This window comes from Crassostrea angulata, chromosome 7, assembly GCF_025612915.1.
Source record: "Crassostrea angulata isolate pt1a10 chromosome 7, ASM2561291v2, whole genome shotgun sequence".
In the NCBI taxonomy this organism is placed as follows: Eukaryota; Metazoa; Mollusca; class Bivalvia; order Ostreida; family Ostreidae; genus Magallana; species Magallana angulata.
The window spans coordinates 52,634,297-52,657,717 of NC_069117.1; the positions used below are offsets into that span (position 1 = coordinate 52,634,297).

General features: G+C 35.2%; 2 protein-coding genes across 2 annotated transcripts; both read right to left on the reverse strand.

The window, feature by feature from the left end:
- Nucleotides 1–4,443: 4,443 nt before the first annotated feature.
- Nucleotides 4,444–6,638, reverse strand: LOC128191525 (paraneoplastic antigen Ma3 homolog). The gene has a single exon (XM_052863638.1). It carries the CDS (start codon nucleotides 5,779–5,781, stop codon nucleotides 4,444–4,446), a length of 1,338 nt encoding a protein of 445 aa, XP_052719598.1. The 5' UTR covers nucleotides 5,782–6,638.
- A 6,363-nt stretch (nucleotides 6,639–13,001) lies between these two features.
- On the reverse strand, nucleotides 13,002–19,220 carry LOC128156571 (delta-aminolevulinic acid dehydratase-like). Its single transcript, XM_052818746.1, has 7 exons — nucleotides 19,022–19,220; nucleotides 16,330–16,477; nucleotides 15,862–15,997; nucleotides 15,600–15,683; nucleotides 15,352–15,496; nucleotides 14,466–14,640; nucleotides 13,002–14,200 (listed from the first exon to the last, which is right to left on the reverse strand). Exons 1-7 carry the CDS (start codon nucleotides 19,132–19,134, stop codon nucleotides 14,012–14,014), a joined length of 990 nt encoding a protein of 329 aa, XP_052674706.1. The 5' UTR covers nucleotides 19,135–19,220; the 3' UTR covers nucleotides 13,002–14,011.
- Between the last annotated feature and the right edge of the window lie 4,201 nt (nucleotides 19,221–23,421).

Consider the following 23,421-nt stretch of genomic DNA (forward strand, 5'->3'; position numbering starts at 1 on the left):
TCACCTTCAATAAGAAACACCTCAAAGTTCTGAACTCATCCCTGTGTGCATTACACATTTGAATTAAGATTTCATAAAATATGGTCACTAAAATTGCAAGGGTTCCTTAATGTTAAAGGTGAGGAGTGGTCACATATTGTCATCATCAAAATGTTTATGATTAAATAAACAACACTTCAGTGAAAATCATTGTAATATTTTTTTTTTTTTTTTTTTTTTTTTTTTTTTTTTTTTTTTTTTTTATACACACAATATAGATAAAATCATCTTCTATCTCCACTTATGAAGTCTCTGATTTCACCAAAAATCTCACTCTTCTGTCTCATGTCTCTATTCACAATTACAATTTACAATTTCACTTAAATCCATTCTCCATATCGATCCGGAGCTTTCCTTACTCGGGTGGAACGACGAATGGTTGGAGCTGCCTCCATAAGCGACTGATCGGGTGTGGACTGAATGTTGGAATCCTCGAGCTCTTCACTAGAATTCTGAAATGATATAGAATATTGACAGTTATTTAAAGAGTTGTCACTTAAAATTGATGAGTTATCATCCATCACTGAGGATATTGGAGGTATTGACGACATTTCTGGAGGATTGTCTCTTTTTGCTTCTGATGTGACCTTAACTCTTTGTACACTGTAGTTTTCCGAGTCGCTTTCGGTCTCCGATTCGCCAGATGACATAGCTTCCTGTACAGAGTTCCCTTCCACCTTTTTAACTGAATATACCTTCTTTACCCTGTACTCTGCTTTCTGTATTTCCTCCCCCTTATCAAGACCAGTACAAGGAAGAAGCATATTTCTGTGCAGAGTCCTTGTTCTGCCCGATTTGTCTCCAGCTCTGACTCTATACACAGGGATCCCTGGGTTGGGCATTTCTTGTACTACATACACTTTGTCCTCCCATCTGTCTGCTAGCTTATTCTTACCCTTTAAACCAACATTCCGTACGAGTACTTTATCTCCCTGTTCCAGCTTAGTCTCTCTTACCTTAATGTTGTACCTTTCCTTGTTCTTGAGCCCAGTCTTTCTAGCTTCTTCTGCTGCAATGGCATAAGCTGACTGCATTCTCTGCTGAAGTTTTTCTACATATCCTCTGGGATTTGCATCTCCTTCATTCCCAAGATCCAGACCCAGGAATGAATCAATTGGAAGTTTAGGATTCCATCCAAACATCAGCATATGGGGCGAAAATCCTGTTGCATCGCTCTTTGTAGCATTATACGCCTGTACCAATGGGGCAACATGGGATTTCCAGTCAGCTTTTTGGTCATGCTCTAACGTCCTTAGCATCTTCAGCAAAGTCTGATTGAACCTCTCGACAGATCCATTCCCCATGGGGTGGTATGGAGTGGTTCGAGTCTTCTTAATTCCCAAAAGCTTACAGAGTTCTCTGACCACTTTGGACTCGAAATTTTTTCCTTGGTCGCTATGCAGCTTCTCCGGAAATCCATAGTGTAAGAAGAAGTTTTCGTACAAGGCTTTCGCTGTGACATTAGCTTTCTGACTACGGCATGGTATAGCCTGTGCAAAACGTGTAAAATGGTCAGTAATAACCAATATATTTTCAATACCCCCTTTGCTTTTCTCTAGACTCAAAAAATCAATACATACCAACTCCATGGGGTGTGTAGTCTCAATAGGGACTAATTGAGCAAAAGGTTTGGATGGCGTTTTGCGTCTTAAGCACCTAGGGCAATTTTCAACTTTCTGGCTTATTTCCTTTTCTAAACCAGGCCAGAAAAATCTTTGCCGAGCCAACCACAGAGTCTTATCTTTTCCAGGGTGTCCTGTATCTCTGTGTATCCCTTGGAAAGCTACTTCTCTATAAACCTCTGGAATCACCAGCTGATGCACTTCTCTGTCATCAATTTTAGCCTTTCTGAGCAGAATTCCATCTCTGAGGTAAAGATTTCTCCATTCTCTAAAGAATCTCTGAACTGCATAGACTTCTCTTTTCATCTGAAATCTGTTCGGATAAAATCCTTGTTCCTTGAGTTCTATTACTCTGGACAATACCTGATCATTCCTTTGTTCCTGTCTCCAATCAATCTCACTAATATGCTGAGCTTCATCTTCTTCCTCATCAGTCCTATGTGCTTCATAGTATGCCCCTATACTCTGGCAGTATGGCACTGTGCAAGTCACTGATTGGCATATGGCTTTTATAGCATCAGCAAAAAGCTGTCTAGATAGTCCATCTGCATCAGCATTCTGCTGACCAGGCCTATATTTGATAGTAAAATTATAACTTGCTAAAGCAGCAACCCACCTTTGACTTGTAGCATCTAGCTTTGCTTTGTGCAAAACATAAGTTAAGGGGTTATTGTCAGTGATAACTTGGAAAGAAGTTCCATACAGATAGTCGTGAAACTTATCACTTACAGCCCACTTGAGAGCAAGAAACTCCAACTTATGGGCGGGGTAGTTTCGCTCACTTGCTCGCAAACCCCTGCTGGCGTAAGCGATAACTCTATTCTTCCCATCTTGAACTTGATATAATACCGCCCCTAAACCTACACTGCTGGCATCCGTATGCAAAATAAACGGTAATTTGTAGTTAGCAAATCCAAGTACTGGTGGTTCTAAAAGCTTACTTTTCACTGCTTGAAATGCCTCTTCCTGTCTCTCCATCCACTGCCACTTGACTGGTAGATTTCCTTTCTTTTTCCGTCTGTGCTTCTTCACTGTTCCATGACCTTGGAGCAATGCATTCAAGGGAGCTACAATGTTAGCAAAGTTTTGGATGAACCGGCGATAATATCCAACAAATCCTAGGAATTGACGAAGTTCTTTAATGTTGGTAGGTGTTGGCCAGTCTCGAACAGCTGATAACTTCTCTGGATCTGTCTGAATCCCTTTCTCGGAAATAATGTGTCCTAAATAAATAACTGAAGTTTTGAACAATTCACATTTTGAAGGTTTCAATTTTAAATCATGTTCAGCTAACTTTCTGAAAACATTTTCCAACCTTGTACAATGTTCCTGAAAAGAATTTGAAAAAATTAGTAAATCATCCAAAAAAATTAAACATTCTTTCAAATGCATATCCCCCATACACTTTTCCATCAACCGCTGGAAAGTTGCGGGAGCATTTGTCAGCCCAAATCTCATTCGATTACACTCATAAAACCCAAGATTTCCTACTGAGAAAGCTGTTTTATGGCGATCTTTCTCTTCAATTTCCACCTGCCAGTAGCCGGATCTCAGATCTAGCTTGCTAAAGAACTTGGCTCCGTATAGCGTATCAATCACGTCATCAAATCGCGGCAACATGTAGCAATCTTTGCGCGTCTTTGAATTGAGCATCCGCATGTCTAAACAGAATCTTAATGAACCGTCTGACTTTCGACAAAGTACCACGTTCGATGAGTAGTTACTGTTTGACTCTCGAATAACTCCAGCATCTAACATTTCGCGAATGTGTTGGTGTACTTCCTCATACATGCCGGGAGGAATTCGGCGGTAGGGTTGTTTAAATGGTTTAGTGTCCTCTAACTCAATTGTGTGTTGGACTAAGTTAGTCCTACCCAGATCTAAAGGACCTGTGGAGAATACATGGCTATACTCTCTCAATAGGTGTTTTACAGTTTCATATTGATTATTAGTCAACATATTAGAGTCAACCTTTACTCCCAACTCAATAGGATCACAGGTTTTAGTTGGCGGGTTTAAAGTAGCCATATTGTCTACCACCTTTATTTCTTGGAGGTTACAAAGTACAGTGCCTCTCCTAACTAAAAGGGGTTTTGCAGATATATTACAAATATTAACATGCACCATTGACTTTGAACCTGGTTTAGTAAACTCTACTACTCTTGGACAAACTGTAAACTTGTCAACATGATCACAGTTTTCTGAAACCATAGTCAAATTGTTACTCTTCGGTAAACCTTTGACACAACCCTTTATAACCATGGACTCGTTAGGTTTTACCATCATTGGTTTCTTACCTATTGATTTCACACTGTAACATTTGCTCTTCATGCTATCAAAAGCTAACTTCCATTGTTTAGGAACAAGTGAATCTTGATTTGACTGATCTCTACATATTCTCAATACATTAGTTCCGATGATAACAGGACAATTCCTGTTGAAGTCAGTATCCGGTACAATTAACACGGGGACAAATAACTCTACATTACTAAAAGGAGTTTTCACAGAACATTCAATATATCCCTTGTATTTTAATAAAGACCCATCAGCTACAGAAATTTCTAAACCTAAATTTGATAAGTCTTTTAATTTAGGTTGGTTTTTCATTGAATGGTACCCTGATAATGACAAGGTGTTACCATTGACCCACTATCTACAAGTGCTGTAAAAGAATTTTCATGCATAAAAACAGTAGTCTCATTTGACTCACCTATCAGTTTGCATTTTGCCTGTTGGCCTTTACTTGAAACCCTGGTCTCCGTTTGGCCTGTAACAGAGACCTCTAGTCGTTTGGGTTACCTTGATATTTCCTCGGAAATTGACCTCGACCTTGACCATATCTTTTGTCATTTGAGTTACCTCTGTAGTTGTTGAAGTTTCCTCTCTGATATCCACGACCTCTGTAGTTTCTTTGGTAACCACCTCTGCCTCTTGGTTCATACCTTTTTTCCTCATTGGTTTTACCTGAAGACCCATCTAGTTTCTCTAGAATCTTGTTGAACTTATCATCAATCTTACCTTCAAGTCTTGTCTCCATGTTCTCCATTTTCTCCATCAGCTTGTCCTCTAAGTCTTCATTAGTCATTATTCCATGTTGATGAACTGGCTTGTTCTCTGAAATGCTTGAACTTATCAAAATGTCCTTTTCTACCCTTCTAATTTCTAATAATAATCTGTCATAATTCTTTATTGCATCATACTTGTGTCGCGTTTGAGACTTAAGTTTCTCCGAACTTAATGAAGTCCAGAACTTATGCCTTAACAAATCGTTCTTGGATGCGCTATCTAAATAATCATTATCAATGGCATTTTGCAGCATTGTTTCGAGTCGGCAACCAAAATATGTAACATTCTCACCTGGAAGCTGAAATGCATTAAAGAATTCTTGCATTATCATCCCATTGTTTGCAATTTCACCAAATAAGATGTCAAGCTTATCTAAAATTTGCTTTACACTAGCTTTTTCACCTAAAGGAATAAGCATAGTTTTAGCCGTACCCCTTAATGAACGTCTAATACTTTGTATCAGAAGATTTGGTTTAATGTCAGGGTCACTTATTAGGCACTGCACTTCAAACCGCCACTCTTTGTAGGAAACATCCCCTTTTTGAGGAGGGTCATCACCCGAGAATTGTGGGATTCTTGGGAAGTTGTTATTTAGTTCGTACACCTGATTAATACTATTACCATACTGATCATGGAAGGTATTTTGTAGTTTGTTACTTCTACTAGTGTCACCAAAGTTTTGTACTTTTTTACTCATGCTAAGGTCACCAAAATTACAAGCTAACTTTGAAAAAGGAGCTTTCTGTTTTTGCCCAAGATGTAAGGCAGGATCTTGATCAAATTCAGTAAATAACTGATTATCTTGGTCTTGGTCAATAGGTACAGATACCTTTTGTTTTTGAGCATCCCCCTTTTTCACAGACATAGGTGTACTTGACACTGGTAAGCGACCAGCAAAATCCATTTTCTGATCCTCTGACTTATCACCAACAGTATCCTTCCGATCCCCTAAATTATCACCAACACTACTCTTCTTATCCTTTGACTTATCAACACCAGTATCCCTGACCTTAGCCTTATCCGACCTTTTGACTTCCTCTGTCTCCCCAGCCATAATTCAACTAAGAACCTCTTAAACCAAATACTGACAGCAATTTTACAATCAACCATGCACCAAGTATTCAACTTGAACAATCTCTATCAATCAGACAAACACTAATCATCTACCAATAACCAATGATTATCTATGTCCAAATTAATTAAGCCAGATGCAACTTAATTACCAGAATCACCACAACTGACAACTCAAATGTCACAATATCACCTTAAAACTACTATTCCAAACTTTAAATTTCAGGAATTCTCAGATGCTTAAATGTTAATGATAATTTCCCCAAATCTACATTAATTTATAAACAAAATCTTTATAAAATTCTAAAGCTCACTCACATTCACACAAAACTGACTGCACACTTTCAAATATATGAATTGAATCAGATGTATCAGCTGTATTTCAGGTCTATCTACTGGTCACTGGACTGAAAGAAATTAGTTTAATTAACTTCATGCATGCTGGTTAGATTGTGAACTCGGCTTGCTGCTACCTAACTGCAAACAATTTGTTAAACTAATACAAATATAAATATCCTTAACCTAAAATAATTACAAACTAAATAAATAAAATACAAATTGAAAAAAAACCCTAACTAATTTGACAATAAACCTGAAAAAGAAAACTTAAACAATCAATAAACCTTAACTAATAAACAGTTGTTGTTGTTGTTTTTTTTTTTCTAACAAATGTAAACAAAACTGTCACAGCCAGCTGAATATAAATAGATTATGGGAATTCCCTTTTTACCGCATCACAGTTTTACAATCGACAAAGACATTCGCATTCAAAACATGTACATTTACACATACAATTAAACAGTTTTTCTGTAGATATATTTACAGTACCTTCCTCTCTTTACTTCACTACTCGCTTTGTTCGCCTTGTTTCCTGTTTTCGAGTCACGCTTCATTCCGCCATTGCTTCATTCGTCGGTTCGCGCAATGTGACGTCACGGTTCCGGAATTTGGGATTCGCCTCTCGGGGATCCGCCCATGAACTTCACAATCACGAAACACCACTTTTTCCACAGATACACAAATTTCTCCAATTTGGAAACAATTTTACACTCACAGATCACTCGTTCTTCTGGTTGTATAGGCCTATTTATATCTTTGTATAAGGATTTGGAACTGAAAACGAAGGACTTCTCTTTCGGTCCGTTCCCTCTCGGTTTCCCCAATCCGTTTCCCCGGGTCTTCTATAGGATCTGTTTCATGGCTCTGGTGCTTGGTTTTCAGAATAACGTGGGCGCCATTTGTAGTCCAGGTCGGTAGAGAAATTATAACTGACACAGTCATACAGGGTGACTATACTTTTAATATTCTCAAATAACTGATAAATATACAAAAAACCTACAATAAAGTTATTAATATTACTAACATTTGCAATTACACTTTATTATAATTATAACAGAATATATGCATTAGAATAATTATAGTTACCAAGCACTGCCAAGTATTCAGCTACATATAGTACATGCAGATATCATACATTAGTCTGTTCCCTTCAAGGGTGTAGCGCCGAGTGTGCGGGCAACTATAGTTTTAGTGGGAAGGTTAGTATGTTGTTAAAAATAGAAAACATCTACAGGTAAACTGGTCGAACAGGTATTTGGTACGTCACGTCACAACAGGTAAACATAAACAAACACACGTGGACATTCACACATGGACAGGACGCCATACAATAAACAAACACATACACACAATTAATTAAAAACACTGAAACAATAACATTAATTACTTACACTGGTTACATATATTATTCCCAATTTCTACACTTTAAACAAACATTCTAAAACCTCTGTTTTTTAATGCATATCACATGTTATGTATTACGTAGCGCAGCCAATACTGTTTTTCGGTAATGCTGTAAGACACGCCCATTTTGTGTCGCTCATAATTTATAAAATTTTTGGGCTTGGTTATCACAGTAAAGGACAATTAAAAATATAGATATAATATTTTAAATGACGTAGCCAGGCATTATAACCAGGATGTGCGCATGCGTGTACCAAAGTTTTGGTAAACGTTTGGGAGGAAATTCGAAAGCTGTTTGGAGGAACTTCGAACTGATATTTGAACAATTTAAATCAAAATACTGAAGTACCGTCGGGAGTTGATTTTATTGATTATTATCAATTTTAAAATCAACGATATGTTATTTTGCCTGGCAAGTAGTTTCTAATCTGTATTTGAATTACGCACACAAGAATTTCGAGAAAATCCCATATGAATCATGTTGTGTAATATTTAACGATATAATTAATTTCATCAAACTGTGTATCAGTAATCGAAAAATTGTACACGTCTGGATCCAAGCAATATTGAACTCCAGTCTCGTTCAACCAGACGCTCGGCTGTCTCCGTTAATCTCCGACTACCAAGAGAGACCTTCTGCTTGTCGGAGATTTACGGAGACAGCCGAGCGTCTGGTTGAACGAGACGATATTGAACTCTGGCGTAAGAAATACATACAACTACAAAAAACAATTAAATTGTTCGTACTATATAAAATCTGACTATTTTCAAGGTATTTATCAATACGTTTCTTTTGAAAAACAATGGTACAGCATACAGTACACCGAATTTATCTATTATTTTCAAGATCTATGTCTTTTCAGCGATGATGATTTGTGCTTAGGTCCAAACACTGTTTCACTTTCGGTTCGCCAGAGTAACTGCATAGGAGAGTTTATTAAAATCAACTCCCAAAAAGTATAGGAAAATTCTTTTTTTACATTATAAATGTTTATTAAAAGTGATAGGAATGTTGTGTACATTAGATTTACACCAAAATGTTGAATAAATATTAGTATTTGAGAGAACAATGAAGAACAATGTTACAGGAAAGCAACAGGCACAGCAAAAGGGAGTGTGTGGAGTGGCGCAGGGGCAGTGGGGACGAGACTACCCCCTTCAGCACACTTTTCTTAAATTTACATATAAAAGGTGAATTAACAAAGAGTTGCCCCCCCTCCCAATACCACCACCAATGTTTTTGGGACCAGGTAAAATCTGAAACGAAAGGGAGGAAATAAAGTGTAGAATTGAAGTTAAGTGTTCACCTAACCCCCTACCTCCACGGATTAGGATCTTAAATGTTTTAATAGCATAGTGGACGTATCACCAGAATAAGTATTTGTATCACCAGGGTCTGTATACCCATAACCTGGGTCAATATTACGATGTGTGCCCATCACTTGGGTCTGCATACAAATAACCTGGGTCAGTGTACGTATCATCAGGGTCAGTGTTCGTATCACCAGGGTCTGTGTGCCCATCACCAAGTCAGTAGACATATCACCAAGGTCAGTATACATATTACCAGGGTCTATGTGCCCATTACCAGGGTCTCAAAACCTATATTGTGAAAGGTATTGAGACCCAGGTGATGGGTATACTGACTCTGGTTACGCGTATACATGTACACTTGTAATTGGGTACACCAACCTTGGTTATTGGTAAACTGACCCTGGTGATGGGTAAACTGATTCTGGATATGGGTATACAGACGCTAGTGATGTGCACTCTGACCCTATTAATAAATACTAGTAAACAGACCCCAGTGATAGGCATACAGACCCTAGTGAAACGTACACTGACCCTGGTGTGGGAATTGAGACCCTGGTGATGATTACGTGGATTTCTGGCTATGGGTAAATAGACCCAGTGATGAGCACAAAGAAACATTGACCCTCAGGATAAGAATTGAGACCCTGGTGTCCTGATGATGGGTATACTGAATCGGGTTATGCGTATACAGATCCTGGTGATACGTACACCGACTCTGGTAATACGTACGGTGACCCTGGTGATGGGTATATACAGACCCTGGTGATGGGCACACAGACCTTGGTGAGGGGTTATGGATAGAGGTACATGGGGTCGGTGTCCTTACCACCCATACCATTCCCCAATAATCCCTGTCCTCCTAACCTTGGATTTTTTTTTACAATAAATCCAGAACCTGGTGAATGGTATATTGTATGAGATACTGTAATATTGGTTATATATAAAGCAAATTGTCTCTTACTGGTATATGTAAGGAAACTGTGATATTTTGTTCAGAAAGGTGGTATCGTAAAAAAGTGAAAAAAAAGGAGGGGGGGGGGGGTTAGAGAATCGCCAAACAATTCTTGACATGCAAAAAAAAATGTTTTTCAAAAATTCGAAAATCGTAGACCGTTGGGTTAGCTATAGAAATGCTAAGTTTTCCTCAAATTTGAATTCCACTGTTTATTTTCTCCCAGTCACTTTCAATTTTTTACATGCCCCTCCCTGCCATCCCCACCCACCCACCCGTTTAAAGCTACGTGTCTGTTGTTTTCCTGTAAAATTGCCTTTATTGTCCTCGCAAATATTTAAATCTTTTTTAAGTGTACACCAAAGGTACATAACATTCCTATTATTTTTAATGACTATATAATATTAAAGTCGCGGTTTTTTGTCTCTTTGTTTTTTTTTTTGTTTTTTTTATTAGCACCTATCATCAGTTCGAAGTTCCTCCAAGAAGCTATCGAATTTCCTCCCACACGTTTACCAATCCCGATGGAAAGTTGGTTCACGCATGGGCACATCCTGGTTATAATGTCTGGCTTTGCCATATAAAATATCATATTTATGTTTTTCAATGTCCTTCACTGTGCTAACATTACAAATCAATTTTGAAACCAATAGCCCAATAATTTCATAAAAAATGAGTGACACAAAATGGGCGTGTCCTACAGCATAACCGAGAAACGGTATTTGCTGCAATAATACATAACATGTTCTATGCATGAAAAAAAAAATCAGTGGTTTTAAAATGTTGGTTTTAAGTGTAGAAATTGGAAATAATATAAATATAAGCAAAAAGGCATCATTCTTTGAATATTATTAGGTGATAATTTCGGTCGGAGCGTGCATATCAAATCTATCATAAAGCCCATCAAGCTTTATTGGATTTGAACACGCACCGACCAAAGTAAATATGAGTAATGCCCATGCCAGCGTTTAAAGATATCGTATTCATCGGTAAGGCGATTAGAATAGCAAATTTTAAAAATAGGCTCTTTGAAGAGGCGTAACTCCATTATTTTTGCATCTATTTCGGTGCGGTTTTGCATTAAATTCTGGTAAATAAATTCTATGACATAAGTTCGACATTCGCTTGGCTGCAAGTACCATTTAATAAATCAGCATGCTCATTGATTAATAGCATTGACTAAACAATTTTTGGAATTGTTACATCTGTTACCCTGGTTACAACAACAGCTGTGACAATATATTCCTCCACTTTTGTTTTTACGCCAGTTTACTTCATTTACCATTTCGCCGTTTAACGCTGATTAATTGATCGGCACATTTCGTCGTACGCCAATATGGAACAAATGAAGTCCACCCCGTTTAATTTGTTCCCCATAACATGAAATTTGTTACCACAAATTGGATGAAATAGGTTATGACCGATTTTAAAAATCCGAAAATACGAATCAAAACTTTGAAATAACGAATTCAGGAATTCGTTATTTCAAATTTAATTTGTTAGAACAGATTTCAAAATTTGAAATAACGAATTCAGTGAATTTGTTATAACAGATTAAATTCGTTATAACGAATTCCTAAAATTTGTTATAACAAATTTAATTCGTTATAACGGATTCAAAAATTCGTTATAACGATTTAAATTCGTTTTAACAAATTCAAGAATTCGTTATATCAAATTCAAAAATATTTTTTGATAGGTCCTAAATGGGCTTCCGTAGAAAGGCTATGTACAGGTTTCAACAAAAATATATTATGTTGAGAGTCGAAGTACATGGCTATTCGGTTATTAAAAAACTCACAAAGCTTTCAAAAATGGCAATGAGAGGTTAACCGATAACTAGTTGGAAATGTTAATGAAAACATTATTTAATGAAGTTATACTGTGTTATCCTAAAAAACTAGTAATAAGAAAAGAATTTTTTTTATAGTGTTCATACAGCAGATCTAGAAATCAATAAAAACAAATAAAAATATACCGGTATATTATAATTCAACATCATGTTATAATAACATACATTTAAAACAAAAAAGTTTAATTTTTTTTAAAAAGACCACCAGTTGGATTTGAACCCAAAACACTGAATGTATGTATTCACTAAATCCAGGACGAAACCACTGAGCCACGGAGACTTGTCAATATATGCTCTATAAAGTACTGTTTGAAACACCACTTTCATATCAATGGACTTTGTTTTTTATCCTTCAAAAAATAATTTGAAAAGTACATAATTAGTCATCTCTGGGTCATCTCTCCATCTCTTTTTAAAATGCGACATTTTTAATGTTGAAATATGTTACCTTTACACGTTTCAAATTTGTGGAGAGAAGACCCAGAGACAACAAAATCATTTAAAAACAGTTGTAAATAAGTAGGATTTTGCATGAATTGCATCGTGTTCCTATATTTAGACCCATATCATAATAAAACCTTTTGCATTTCAAATATTTTTCCACTCATTCCACATCCAACAGAAACCAAATAACGGTTATAATTCGAAAAATATTCAAAATTAATTGATGAAATTTTCACTCTCCTTGTGCGCCCAGATTCCTGCCGAATCTACATCTTAAGCGCCCACATTCTTTGTTATAACAAATTACTAATCTGTTATAACAAATTGATAATCTGTTATAACAAATCAATAATTTGTTATAACAAATTACTAATCTGTTATAACAAATTAATAAAAAATACTGCTGCGACCCTAATACGCTTCCGTACAAATGAAACACTTAAAGATGGCAAACTTGTTATTTATTTTTGAAAACCCAAGTCAGACTGGAAAAGTATTCAACTTTATTAAGACCTCAATACAAAAACCCAATCTATAGACTGCGTATATCAGCACACAGACTTCTCATAGAATTGGTCAGATATAATAATAAACATAGAACAGAAAGAATATGTAAAAATTGTCGCTTTCTAATAATAGAATTGGAATTCTTATACAATGTAGTAAATTTACAAAAGAATACTTTGCAAACTTCTTTATTTTCAGAAATTTAACCATCATTTAAATTACATTGTTTTAAATGTATAAATATGGCCGCTAAGGTCATAAGTAATATTTGTTCTTTAAAAAATTCTTAGGCTTCTTTTTTTTTTATATAACCACAATTATTTCATTGTTTTAAATGTATATATAGATCCATTATGGCCATTATGTTTATAAATATAAAAAAGTCATGGAATAATGTATTAATATTTTATTCAGTAAATATAACAATTTTTTTTTATTCATTTTTAGCAAACAAAGATTTTTATATCCAGACAAATGCTTTTTTTAAGTAAATGCAATGCCCAAGACAAATCATAATTTTTTTTATACGGAAGAGTTATCTTCCTTGCATATGTAATGCAAGTTGGACAACTCAGATTACCAATAATCAATGCACAAGGAAAAATTGATGTGTGCCATTTTGGTGTCACCATGTGTTAATCAATGCTGTTATAAGCGCATTGAAATCTCCTCTAACACTAGGCCAGGGCTCTTTCTGTCTCCTTCACAGAGATTCTGGCAGTGTGGCCCTAACATATTAGATGAACACATATATTTATTATGAAATCAAATGTATTAATTGTCCTCAAGATTATGCTATCTAGAGAAAAACAAGTTGAACCTTTTCCAATGATATTTTGACTTGACCAAGAAAGCCCTCAACACTAGATCCCCAGTGCCCTCAACACTAGATCCCCAGTGCCCTCAACACTAGATCCCCAGTGCCCTCAACACTAGATCCCCAGTGAGAAAGTTCTTGTAGCAACCACTATGATCCACTAACATGTATAGTTAGATAAGAACATAAAAAGAAATGTATTTATAAGACTCAGCAACCCCTCCCCCAACCCAACCCACCCCCCCCCCCCCCCAAAAAAAAAAATAATAAAAGCTCTCTGACAACCAAATTAAACAGGCAATTGTATATGATATTAAATTTACTACAAAAAAATAATTATTCAAGTATGTGTTGTAATTTTCTCATATTTTGCGTTAATTTTTTTTATATAACAGGTGTGAGAATTTTTCCTGTAAATCAATAGCTGAGAATTTTTCCCCAGTTCAAATGCAAAACATGTTTTAATTGATACTGTTTGTTTTGCCTTTGGTTTTTCACAATCACCATGTTTGTTTTGGTGTTTAATTATTTTTGTTATGATGCAATGGCTGCCCTGGACTGCTTTTCTGTCCTGGTTCTCTGTCCTACGTCTTCAGCCACTCCAAGACTTGCGGTGTAAAATAAGAGATGATAATGTCAGCTCCTGCCCGCCGCATGCTACACAACACCTCCATCAGAGTTGTCTTCAAATCGAATGCACCCGCTTTGGCTCCATGATACAGCATGGCATACTCTCCAGACACTTGATAAATAGCCAGTGGGTGTGTTGGATACTGTGACAAAGAATCAACATACATTTTGAGACTTACACACAGACAGTAGCTGGATCAAAGGCAAATGATGGTATGATGAGATCCCACATGATGTTCAGAGAATAAAGAGAGTAGAGACTAAAATTGTCTACTAGACTGTCAGTTACAAAATAAAGTTATCATGATAAGAGAAGATAAACACATTGTAATGTTTGATCTTGTGACAGATCACCCAATTCCAATCAATATGAATATTTGCATCAATGTTATCTGAATTTTTACCCACCTTTTCTTTGGTCGTTTTGACGATGTCGAGGTACGCTAGACCAGGCTTAACCATCAGCATGTCTGCACCTTCTTTGACGTCCCGATCAACAGCTCGCTCGGCCAAACCGCTGGATCCAAAGGGCAGCTGGTAAGCTTTCCTGTCTCCAAACGAGGGAGCTGACTTTGCAGCATCTCTAAAACACCAGTCATAAAAAAAAATCAAAATCAGCTGGGTTTTTATAAAAAGGTAATGCACTCAGTAAAAGTTGTATAAATGACATTTTTAATACAAAATACTGACAAAAGATCATGAAATTAAAGAATACTATGCTGAATCTAACAATTGAAAATGGAACTGTTCATGTGTCTCTGTTTCATCATAATAATCAATTCTCTCCTTAATACTTTTCAAAAATGGAAAACATCATTTAAATATGGTAGAGAGCAGAAACACAATAAAACTTGTTCAAAATTTTTAATGGTAAAGACATTAAATAAAGAATAAGGAATCATTTTTTGAGTATTATGAGGTGATAATTTCGGCCGGGGCGTGATCAAATCCAATAAAGCCCGAAGGGCTTTATGATAGATTCGATCACGCCCTGACCGAAATTAGATCACCTCACAATATTCAAAGAATGATTCCTTATCACTTATATTTACATTGTTTTACGCCATCGTACGATTAAATATTTAAATATAAATAAGGAACCCCCGCTGGCGCCTCAATTTGGCGTCATTTGTATTATGGTTTATATACCGTAGTACAAAAATTGATACGTAGTGTTATCACAGGCAAAGACAATGGAAAATGTAAATATAACAACATAATGACTTGAGAAAGGCTGTATTGAAGATTTTGTGTACTCCATACCAACTATATCATGCTCTATATTTCAGCATACCTGAATGGTCCGTAGAATGAGGAGGCAAACTTGGCGCTGTAGCTCATAATTGCCACTCTGTTCCCGTATCCCGCCCCTGACAGGGCAGCTTTTATAGAGCCGATCCTACCGTCCATCATGTCTGAGGGGGCAATAATCTGGCAACCTGAAAGTGTAAGTGTACAGGTAACAAGCTATTAAAATCAAAGAAAAGTACTACATTAATTAATACAAGTACTAATGCTTCTATGCATTTCAACTTAACATACCTGCTTTGGCATAGGTCACTGCTATCTCTGCAAGTCTTTTGATGCTGGCAACATTATCTATGCTTCCATCTTCACGTAGAATACCTACAAAACAAACCACACAAATCTATAAATGCTACATGTGTATAATGTAACAATTGGTAAAACTCTTGAATAAGATGAATCAATTTCAATGTTTCTAATTCACAAACTCAAAATATTCTTCATCCTTTTTTTCATTTTATAGCTTACATGTACATTCACTGCTTTCTTCAGTACGTACCACAATGTCCATGACATGTATATGGACAGAGGCAAACATCACAGGCCACCAGTAAGTTGGGGAACCAGCTTCTCAGCATTTTGATGGCCAGGATGGCTGGGGTGTCAGGGGTATCAGCTGCAGTACCATTGTTGTCCTGGGGGAGAGAGAGATTATAGGTATACATAGAATTCAAGTAGTAATGATACAGAAAAATTTGAAATCAATATGTACCATCGATAGATAAAATTCTGCTACCATTTAAAATAGATAACTCAACTTAATAAATGAATATTAACAAATGTTCTAATTTTATTATTGATTTAATCAATACTTTATTGATTATATTTTTAACAATTTTGAAATATTGATCTCTAATTTCTTAATCAAGAAAACAAGTTCAGAATTAATGAAAACTTCTATATTACTTGACAATATAACTTAAGCACGTTTATATAATCGTGAACCTTAATGAAATTGGCCGCTCACCTTTGGTAGTTTACTGGGGACGCCAAATATAAGGACACACTTGAGGCCGTTCTGTACCATGGGTTCCAGGGCCTGGCGTAGTGTGTTGATGCCGTACCTGGCCACACCTGGCATACTGGCCACCTCTTGTATGTCATCCTCACTGTCTCTGTAAACAACAGGAGGAAGAAACAATTCAGTCACACACCTTCAGTTGCCTTGATCAAGTACAAAGAAATGATGCAGTAACACAATTATATGAATAAACATCTCCCATCACATGATTCACATTGTTCCCAGCTAATGGCCTTTGGCAGTGTGTATCAAAGATAGCCATAACCCAAAAGTTTTGACTACCAAAAAATTGTTGTTAATGTAAATGGCATGCAATTTTTTTTTTGGTCCCACAAAGAAGTCCTTAAATCCATGTACCAGACCATATTCGTGTTCTTTCCGAAAGCAAACACCTTCTTAACCTCACTCTGTGAGAGTCATGTGACAGTACCAAGGTTGTTCTTCAATCCACATGACCAAGAAATATGACCTTCAGGAAGATCTCATGTTACTTCACAGGATTGAGCTTTCTCAACTTTTATAATGGTTTTGCATATAAAATCTAAAATGCAAATGATAAAGATTGTTGTAAAAGAAGGAATAAAACCCACCAAAAGAACATTCCTCAGATCTTTTTCAAAATTCATGGCATCGTCTTAGTTGCTTTGCATATACATACCGGTTTTATACCTCTATATATTTTTTTCTTATCATAACTTAAATGTATAAGTGTTATGTTCTTATACTGGCCATTCTTTTATGTTTCTGACCTGTGGTAAAGCGTATTGACTCACAATCATTACTTTTGACAAAAAGTCATTCTTATTAAAAATGATAATTCTTCAGGTCTAAAAAACTTCAGTCTCAATAAAACTGCATATTGTAAAGTTAAATTATTTTATTTCAAAGCCATTTGCATTTGAGTAACAATTAAGAGTTGTTGAATATCATTACAACGTAACAATGTCTTGTGTGCAGTCAAAAGACTTTCATTGACCCAATTAATACATATATTTCTTGCACAAATCTACATGTATCTGAAACCTTCAGAAATTATTAGTTATACATTAATACATGTATTAATATTACAGCACTAAAAGTCTCCAATTGTGATAACCAGTTCTTGCTGTCACCTTTTTGTAGGTAGTAAGCTTATGAAAAACCTAACAGTACAAAAAACAACAACCAAGGTCATATTGGTGTAATAAAAAATTCTAAATGATTTTATGTATGTTGAAATCTGAATAGAAATGTAAATATTTTTTACACAATATCATTTTTACTCTAAAATTAGGATTAAGGTTTTGAATGGTCTTCTTTCATCTATACAACAATAAACAGTGGCCTAATTTTCCATTCACTGAAATGTACAGATAAGAACTACATGTACAATACATGTATGTCTACTATAAAGCCCTATATTCAAAACCTCTGACATACATGTAGTGGTGGTTTACATAATGTCTCTTAAAAAGCTGTCATAATCTTATTGCCATGTATATTCAGCATAAAATGCCAAGTCAGTGTATTTTATAAACTATCAAACAATTTAATACATACTGACTGAGAAAATTATGCAACTGATCAGTCATTTTATGATTACATTGATCAACCTAGTTTTTTTCCCCTCATATAAACTGACAGTATCAGAATATCGTATTTTAAGTTTACAGATGTTGTCTGCATGAGTGCTGAAGTGTACAAAAATACTGATTAGCATACTAGTCTAGTACCGGTATATGCAGTGAGCTATCAGAATAATAAATCATTTATAGTTTGATTTATGTAGATTGATTATACATGGTATTTATTGATTTTCCGTGGCTACACCTTGATATTTACGACACAAAAATATTTCATTAACTTAACCTTTTAAAGGATAAAGTAGTACTGCATAAAAATGTTGATTTATATCGAAATAAAATAAATATGAAGGGTTGGGATATCCATTTGTCAATTTATCTTCATAATGTATGTGCTAGCTAGCACACAGAATTGATTAATTAATTAAAAAGTTCTGTCATTTCTTTACTTTTACCTTTAAGGTAATCATTTTAAAACTAAAAAGGTGGTTGCCAAACGGCAAATACATTAAACACGTTGAAAATAACTAACATGAAACAAACTTACTTGCTTTTTGTTTGAACAAAACAAGGAAGTGTTCAACAAGTGATTTTGTTGTCAAATTCCTTAAGATGTAAAGAGTTTTATTTTTTCTCTATCGCTGCTACATTATCTAATCTGTCTCCACTAAACATACATAAGTACATTGCACAGGTTGTGAATATCCCACATAACTATAAATGAGAAATACCTTGATGTGGATAAGCACCAAACTATAATGATGGAAGAGTCCAAAATATAATGTTTAATAATTTAACACTTCTAATTTCACAAAAAAATGTAGAAATCTTTTCTAATATTTGGCGTAACATATGCTTTATTTGTAGTGTACCTTGGCCAAGGGGAAAATGTGTAAGTTGTAACCTTTTTCAATAATGTTTCAAAACATACCGCTACAACCAACAATAAGCTTTAAGTGTCTTAACTCTAAATCTTGTAAAATTATTTTATCACTTAAATGAAACGTCCCAAAAAGTATATCGCCTTATCTTACGAAATAGGAAATGTCAGACATTTGTAAAAGCACTTTACTTACGTTATAAATATTGGATATATTAGATTCTCTGCCCTGATTTGTGTATTCGTAGTTTGCCATGAACGTAAAACAGGGTGATGGATCCCACTCTGAAGAGTTGCGTGTTCACACATTGTCCCTTTCACTGTCAGCGATCATAGAACCATGCGAACTGGATCGCTGATTCAAGTCAAGTTTGTTGACATCCGGTTGTGCGGCTTACTTGATTCGCTGAAATTGACCTTGACGTGACGTTCGATAGATCTGTTTGACGTGAGCGTCATAGGCCTACAGCTTTACTACTTTTGGGAAAGGCACATGACAATGTTTATTTCCAGGGACAGAATTTATACGAAAAGACATCTACCTGTTATGTCTGGTTATTTTTTTCTCTTATCATTTGTGAAGTATGGAAGAATTAATTTTAAGAATTTAATTTGACACTTAACATTAGGCCTATAATCAGGTTTAAAGTTTGCATTCATTCTTTACTTGTTTATTTTAATTGCATTTTAATTGTCATCGGTAATTTTGATAAAGCATCGTTTACGGTGGAGGATTTTCTTTCGGAGGGGGGGGGGGGGGTGGTCCTAATTTTGCTTCGCCACCCGGACGTTTCATAACCAACGATAATTCAAATTACGACAAAACTTTCCATCAAGACTGTATGATAATTATACTTTATGTTTTTACATGAATTTAATGAATTTGTACAATATTCGTTTTCCATTCAACCCACCACAACCACCACGCACGGAGGATCTACAGGGGGCGGGTGGGTCTGGACCCTCCAGCGAAAATTCAAATTGCTTGCGTTGTTTTACCGACAACAACCCTTGGACCAGTTGGAAACATGGATATTCTTTGGACCCCCTGGAACATTTTTCTGGATCCGTTCATTACCATGCAGCTTTTTTTTCAATCTGGAGACAAAAATTGTCATGAAGATTAAACACTTATAAATCAAAAGTAATTTTAAATACAAATATTTTAATGGCATATATGTAAATACAATTACATTACATGTAGAGTATAATAATTGCCGGGCACAGGCCCAACAGTAGCATAAACAGAAGTATTACATGTATTACTGTATTATTGTTATTTTCACACATCGGTATATATAAAGGTTACATCAGTAATACATTTTACATTCACATTAAAGGAAAACAGCTCTACATTCTACGTTTGATATAGACCTTTTCTGTATGATGTACATTTATTGATAAATGAGAGGGTTATTTTCAACACTGTTGAAGATTTATTACTAAATAAGAACTTAGATATAGCCTTATAAGGATATCTGACATTTTTGAAAAATTGTTTCTGTGAAAACATGTATACATAAATTTATTTAGAAAATTGCCCTCAAATGAATGTATTTCGAACAGCTAAATAAAAAATGAAATTCATATAGTGTAACAATACTTACAAAGTCTTTCATACATTGGAATAGACACGTGCACGTGTGTATCTTTTTCTATGGCAAGATTGTATGAACTTAATTTTAAACTATTAAAAACTGATCTCTCTATTTTCCATTTAAATGCATAGAAAAATATCAAAATTTAAGAAAAATCTTCGCTGCGACAAAAGTGGGGGCGGGGGGTGGGGGCAGCCTCCCTCCCAATGCTAGGCGCCTTAAACATAAAACACCACAACATCCATGCAAGCGTACAAAACCCAGCATGTGACCATCATCCTCACTTGACTCTTTCTAATTTAAAACTGAACATGTGACACACACGTTCTATATACATATATGTTAAACTTTTCCTTTAGTCTTGAACTTTATCGGGATCTAGAAATACACTTTATAAAAGGTACTGTTAAATTGTGATCGTAAAATGTCTGTAGTCCCGTGACGCGGCATCATGTATACTCATGCAAGACCCCCCCCCCCCTCCACCCCCCCTCCCCAAGACAGTTAGGATATATACATGTACATACATTCCACAGCATCTACGTATACATCACTCACAATTGAATCAAAGAAACAACATCTGTTATTTATGATGTCATCATATATATAAAAACTAAATTGTTAATCGGAATTATTGGTAACTATGTAAATTATTAACAGTTTCACGGCGTATTTTGCCTGCATGTCTGACGAACATTTTATATATTTTTCTACATTTACTTAAGTTTTACTTAATCTCCGCAAAATTATTATTCCTATAAGCCCTACCCTATACATGCCATAGCTGTCGAAATGGGAAAATGAATATTCTATACAATGCATTATATTGACAATGATCAGTTACACCCGGCCCATCGGACCTATAAAGTCACTTTGAACAACAAAGATATAACATTACAAATACATAGCACAATATTTATCAGTCCATCGGCACCATGTTAAATGGCTTACTAAAATAATGAAACGCCTGCAATAATTAATCAAGACTTGAATTACATTGTACTCAGTCGTAGTCCTGTATAGCAGATTATTTTGCATTTATATCAGTACTGCCGTTGGATGTACATTGACAATTTGTTGCCAAAATCTTGCATTTTTCCGTTTATTATCACCATGTAAAATGTATATTTTACATGTTGCGAACATTTTCTATAGTTTAGCTTGTTGGTAAATTTACGTTATTTACTCTTCTTAATTATCGTGAAATTCCTCCTGACTGTGATGTGATAGAATGTAAATTAATGTTTATCAAACGCCTTAACTGTAACAAAGAAATAGGACATCAAAGTAATCAAGTGTAGCTTTAGGAAATGATACTTATTAGAAAGGCAGGATTGAAGGACAATGGTTTCAGCTAAGAAATGTGTGTTTGACACTAATAGAGTTAATGCAATTACATAACAATTAGCGGATTAACGCAGGTGAATAAATGGGCGTTTACCTGGACAATGGTCAGTTAGGGATCAAGAAATATATTATCTGATTGGATGATTTATACATGTCAATTATTTAGAGGGTCACGCCAGTAAAATATTATTATATGTTTTAGAGATGAATCTAAGAGAAAAAAAAGTCAGAGTGCGATAGTTAGAGGTTAAGAGTCAAGGTACAAGTCGTCCGTCTAATCCGTTACGTTTTCCCTCACTGTCATATGTAGGTTAACATTAAGTTAGAATTATTAATAAGCGAGTTTCCCCTTTTTAATGTGCACGGAGTGGAGAGTAACTGTTTGTATATTTGTGTTATTAACTGGAATAAATGTGGAAAAAACAGCGAGTGTTGAGCTAATTCCCTAGTAATCGCCCGGTACGAAAAATACCCCAATACGGTACAAACCCGGCGGTTATAATTGGTGGACAAGTCGGTATGTCGAATAACATTTATTAACGATCCAAACTTGTCGTTTCTACACGATCTATGCAGTCGGCATGGACAATACAAGGTCCAGTCTCCAAATGACGATCATTGTGGATAACGACTAATTTATAGGTAAAACATACATACAGGTGTAAATGAATAGAGTTACTCTTGACACATACAATAATTAATTAAAAGGATTACTCAAGATATATAATTAGTTCAATAACAGGTGACATCTTAATGTCCGGCGGTGAAGGTCTAATAAGAACTAATTAGCATTAAATTAAAAACAATATGTCACTCTAAATAAGTGTTTCTCACACGGTGACATTATAATCAATTTTTCAATGGATGGCACTGTAGCTCCAAGGTCGTTCATTCGAATTTCTTCAGACCGGGAGCTACAGACCTGCAGCTGGCAAAATATGCTGAATGATAGCGATTCTTTAAATTTAAAAATTATCTAGGTCATTCATCTTATATACTATTAACCTTTTGGTCTCATTTTCATGGCTATAGAATTTTTTTTTGACTATTAATTGTGTACATCATATTCTAATTGAAATATGACTAATTCAGTAATTGACTGGGCAAACTTTTGCAATGCCTTTTATTTTACACATTCTTAGCATGGTCATCGTTTAAAAGCTGACACAAAATTTGAGATTTCATGTAAATCAGAAAAAGCATTTATTTATAATTTATAAATCAGCATTTATCCTCCCCCCGCCCTATAGTTATGAATCTTATATCTACACGTGCATCCAATTTAAGGTATCCGATGTACAATTGACCAAAAAATGATGCATGGTAAGGTATATATTCTATGTACTCGTTTAATAGGTAAGGGTATGTAGTTTCTAAAAATAGATTTTTCCCCCCAAATCACTATGGGGAAGTAACTCTAGCGCTACAAATCACGCACGGTAAAAAACTACTTTTCTTTTACGAAAACGTGTATATATTAATAATATTTTTCAAATAAAAATTGCCAACATATTTTAATAAAAATAAAGTTTTGAAATAAATTGATTACATTTATTAATATCTTTTTTCTATTTTTGAGAATTTTTTTTACAATGACCATGACGACGTCACGCGATTGTTTTTTGTTTATCATGTTAGATCAAAAATAGTG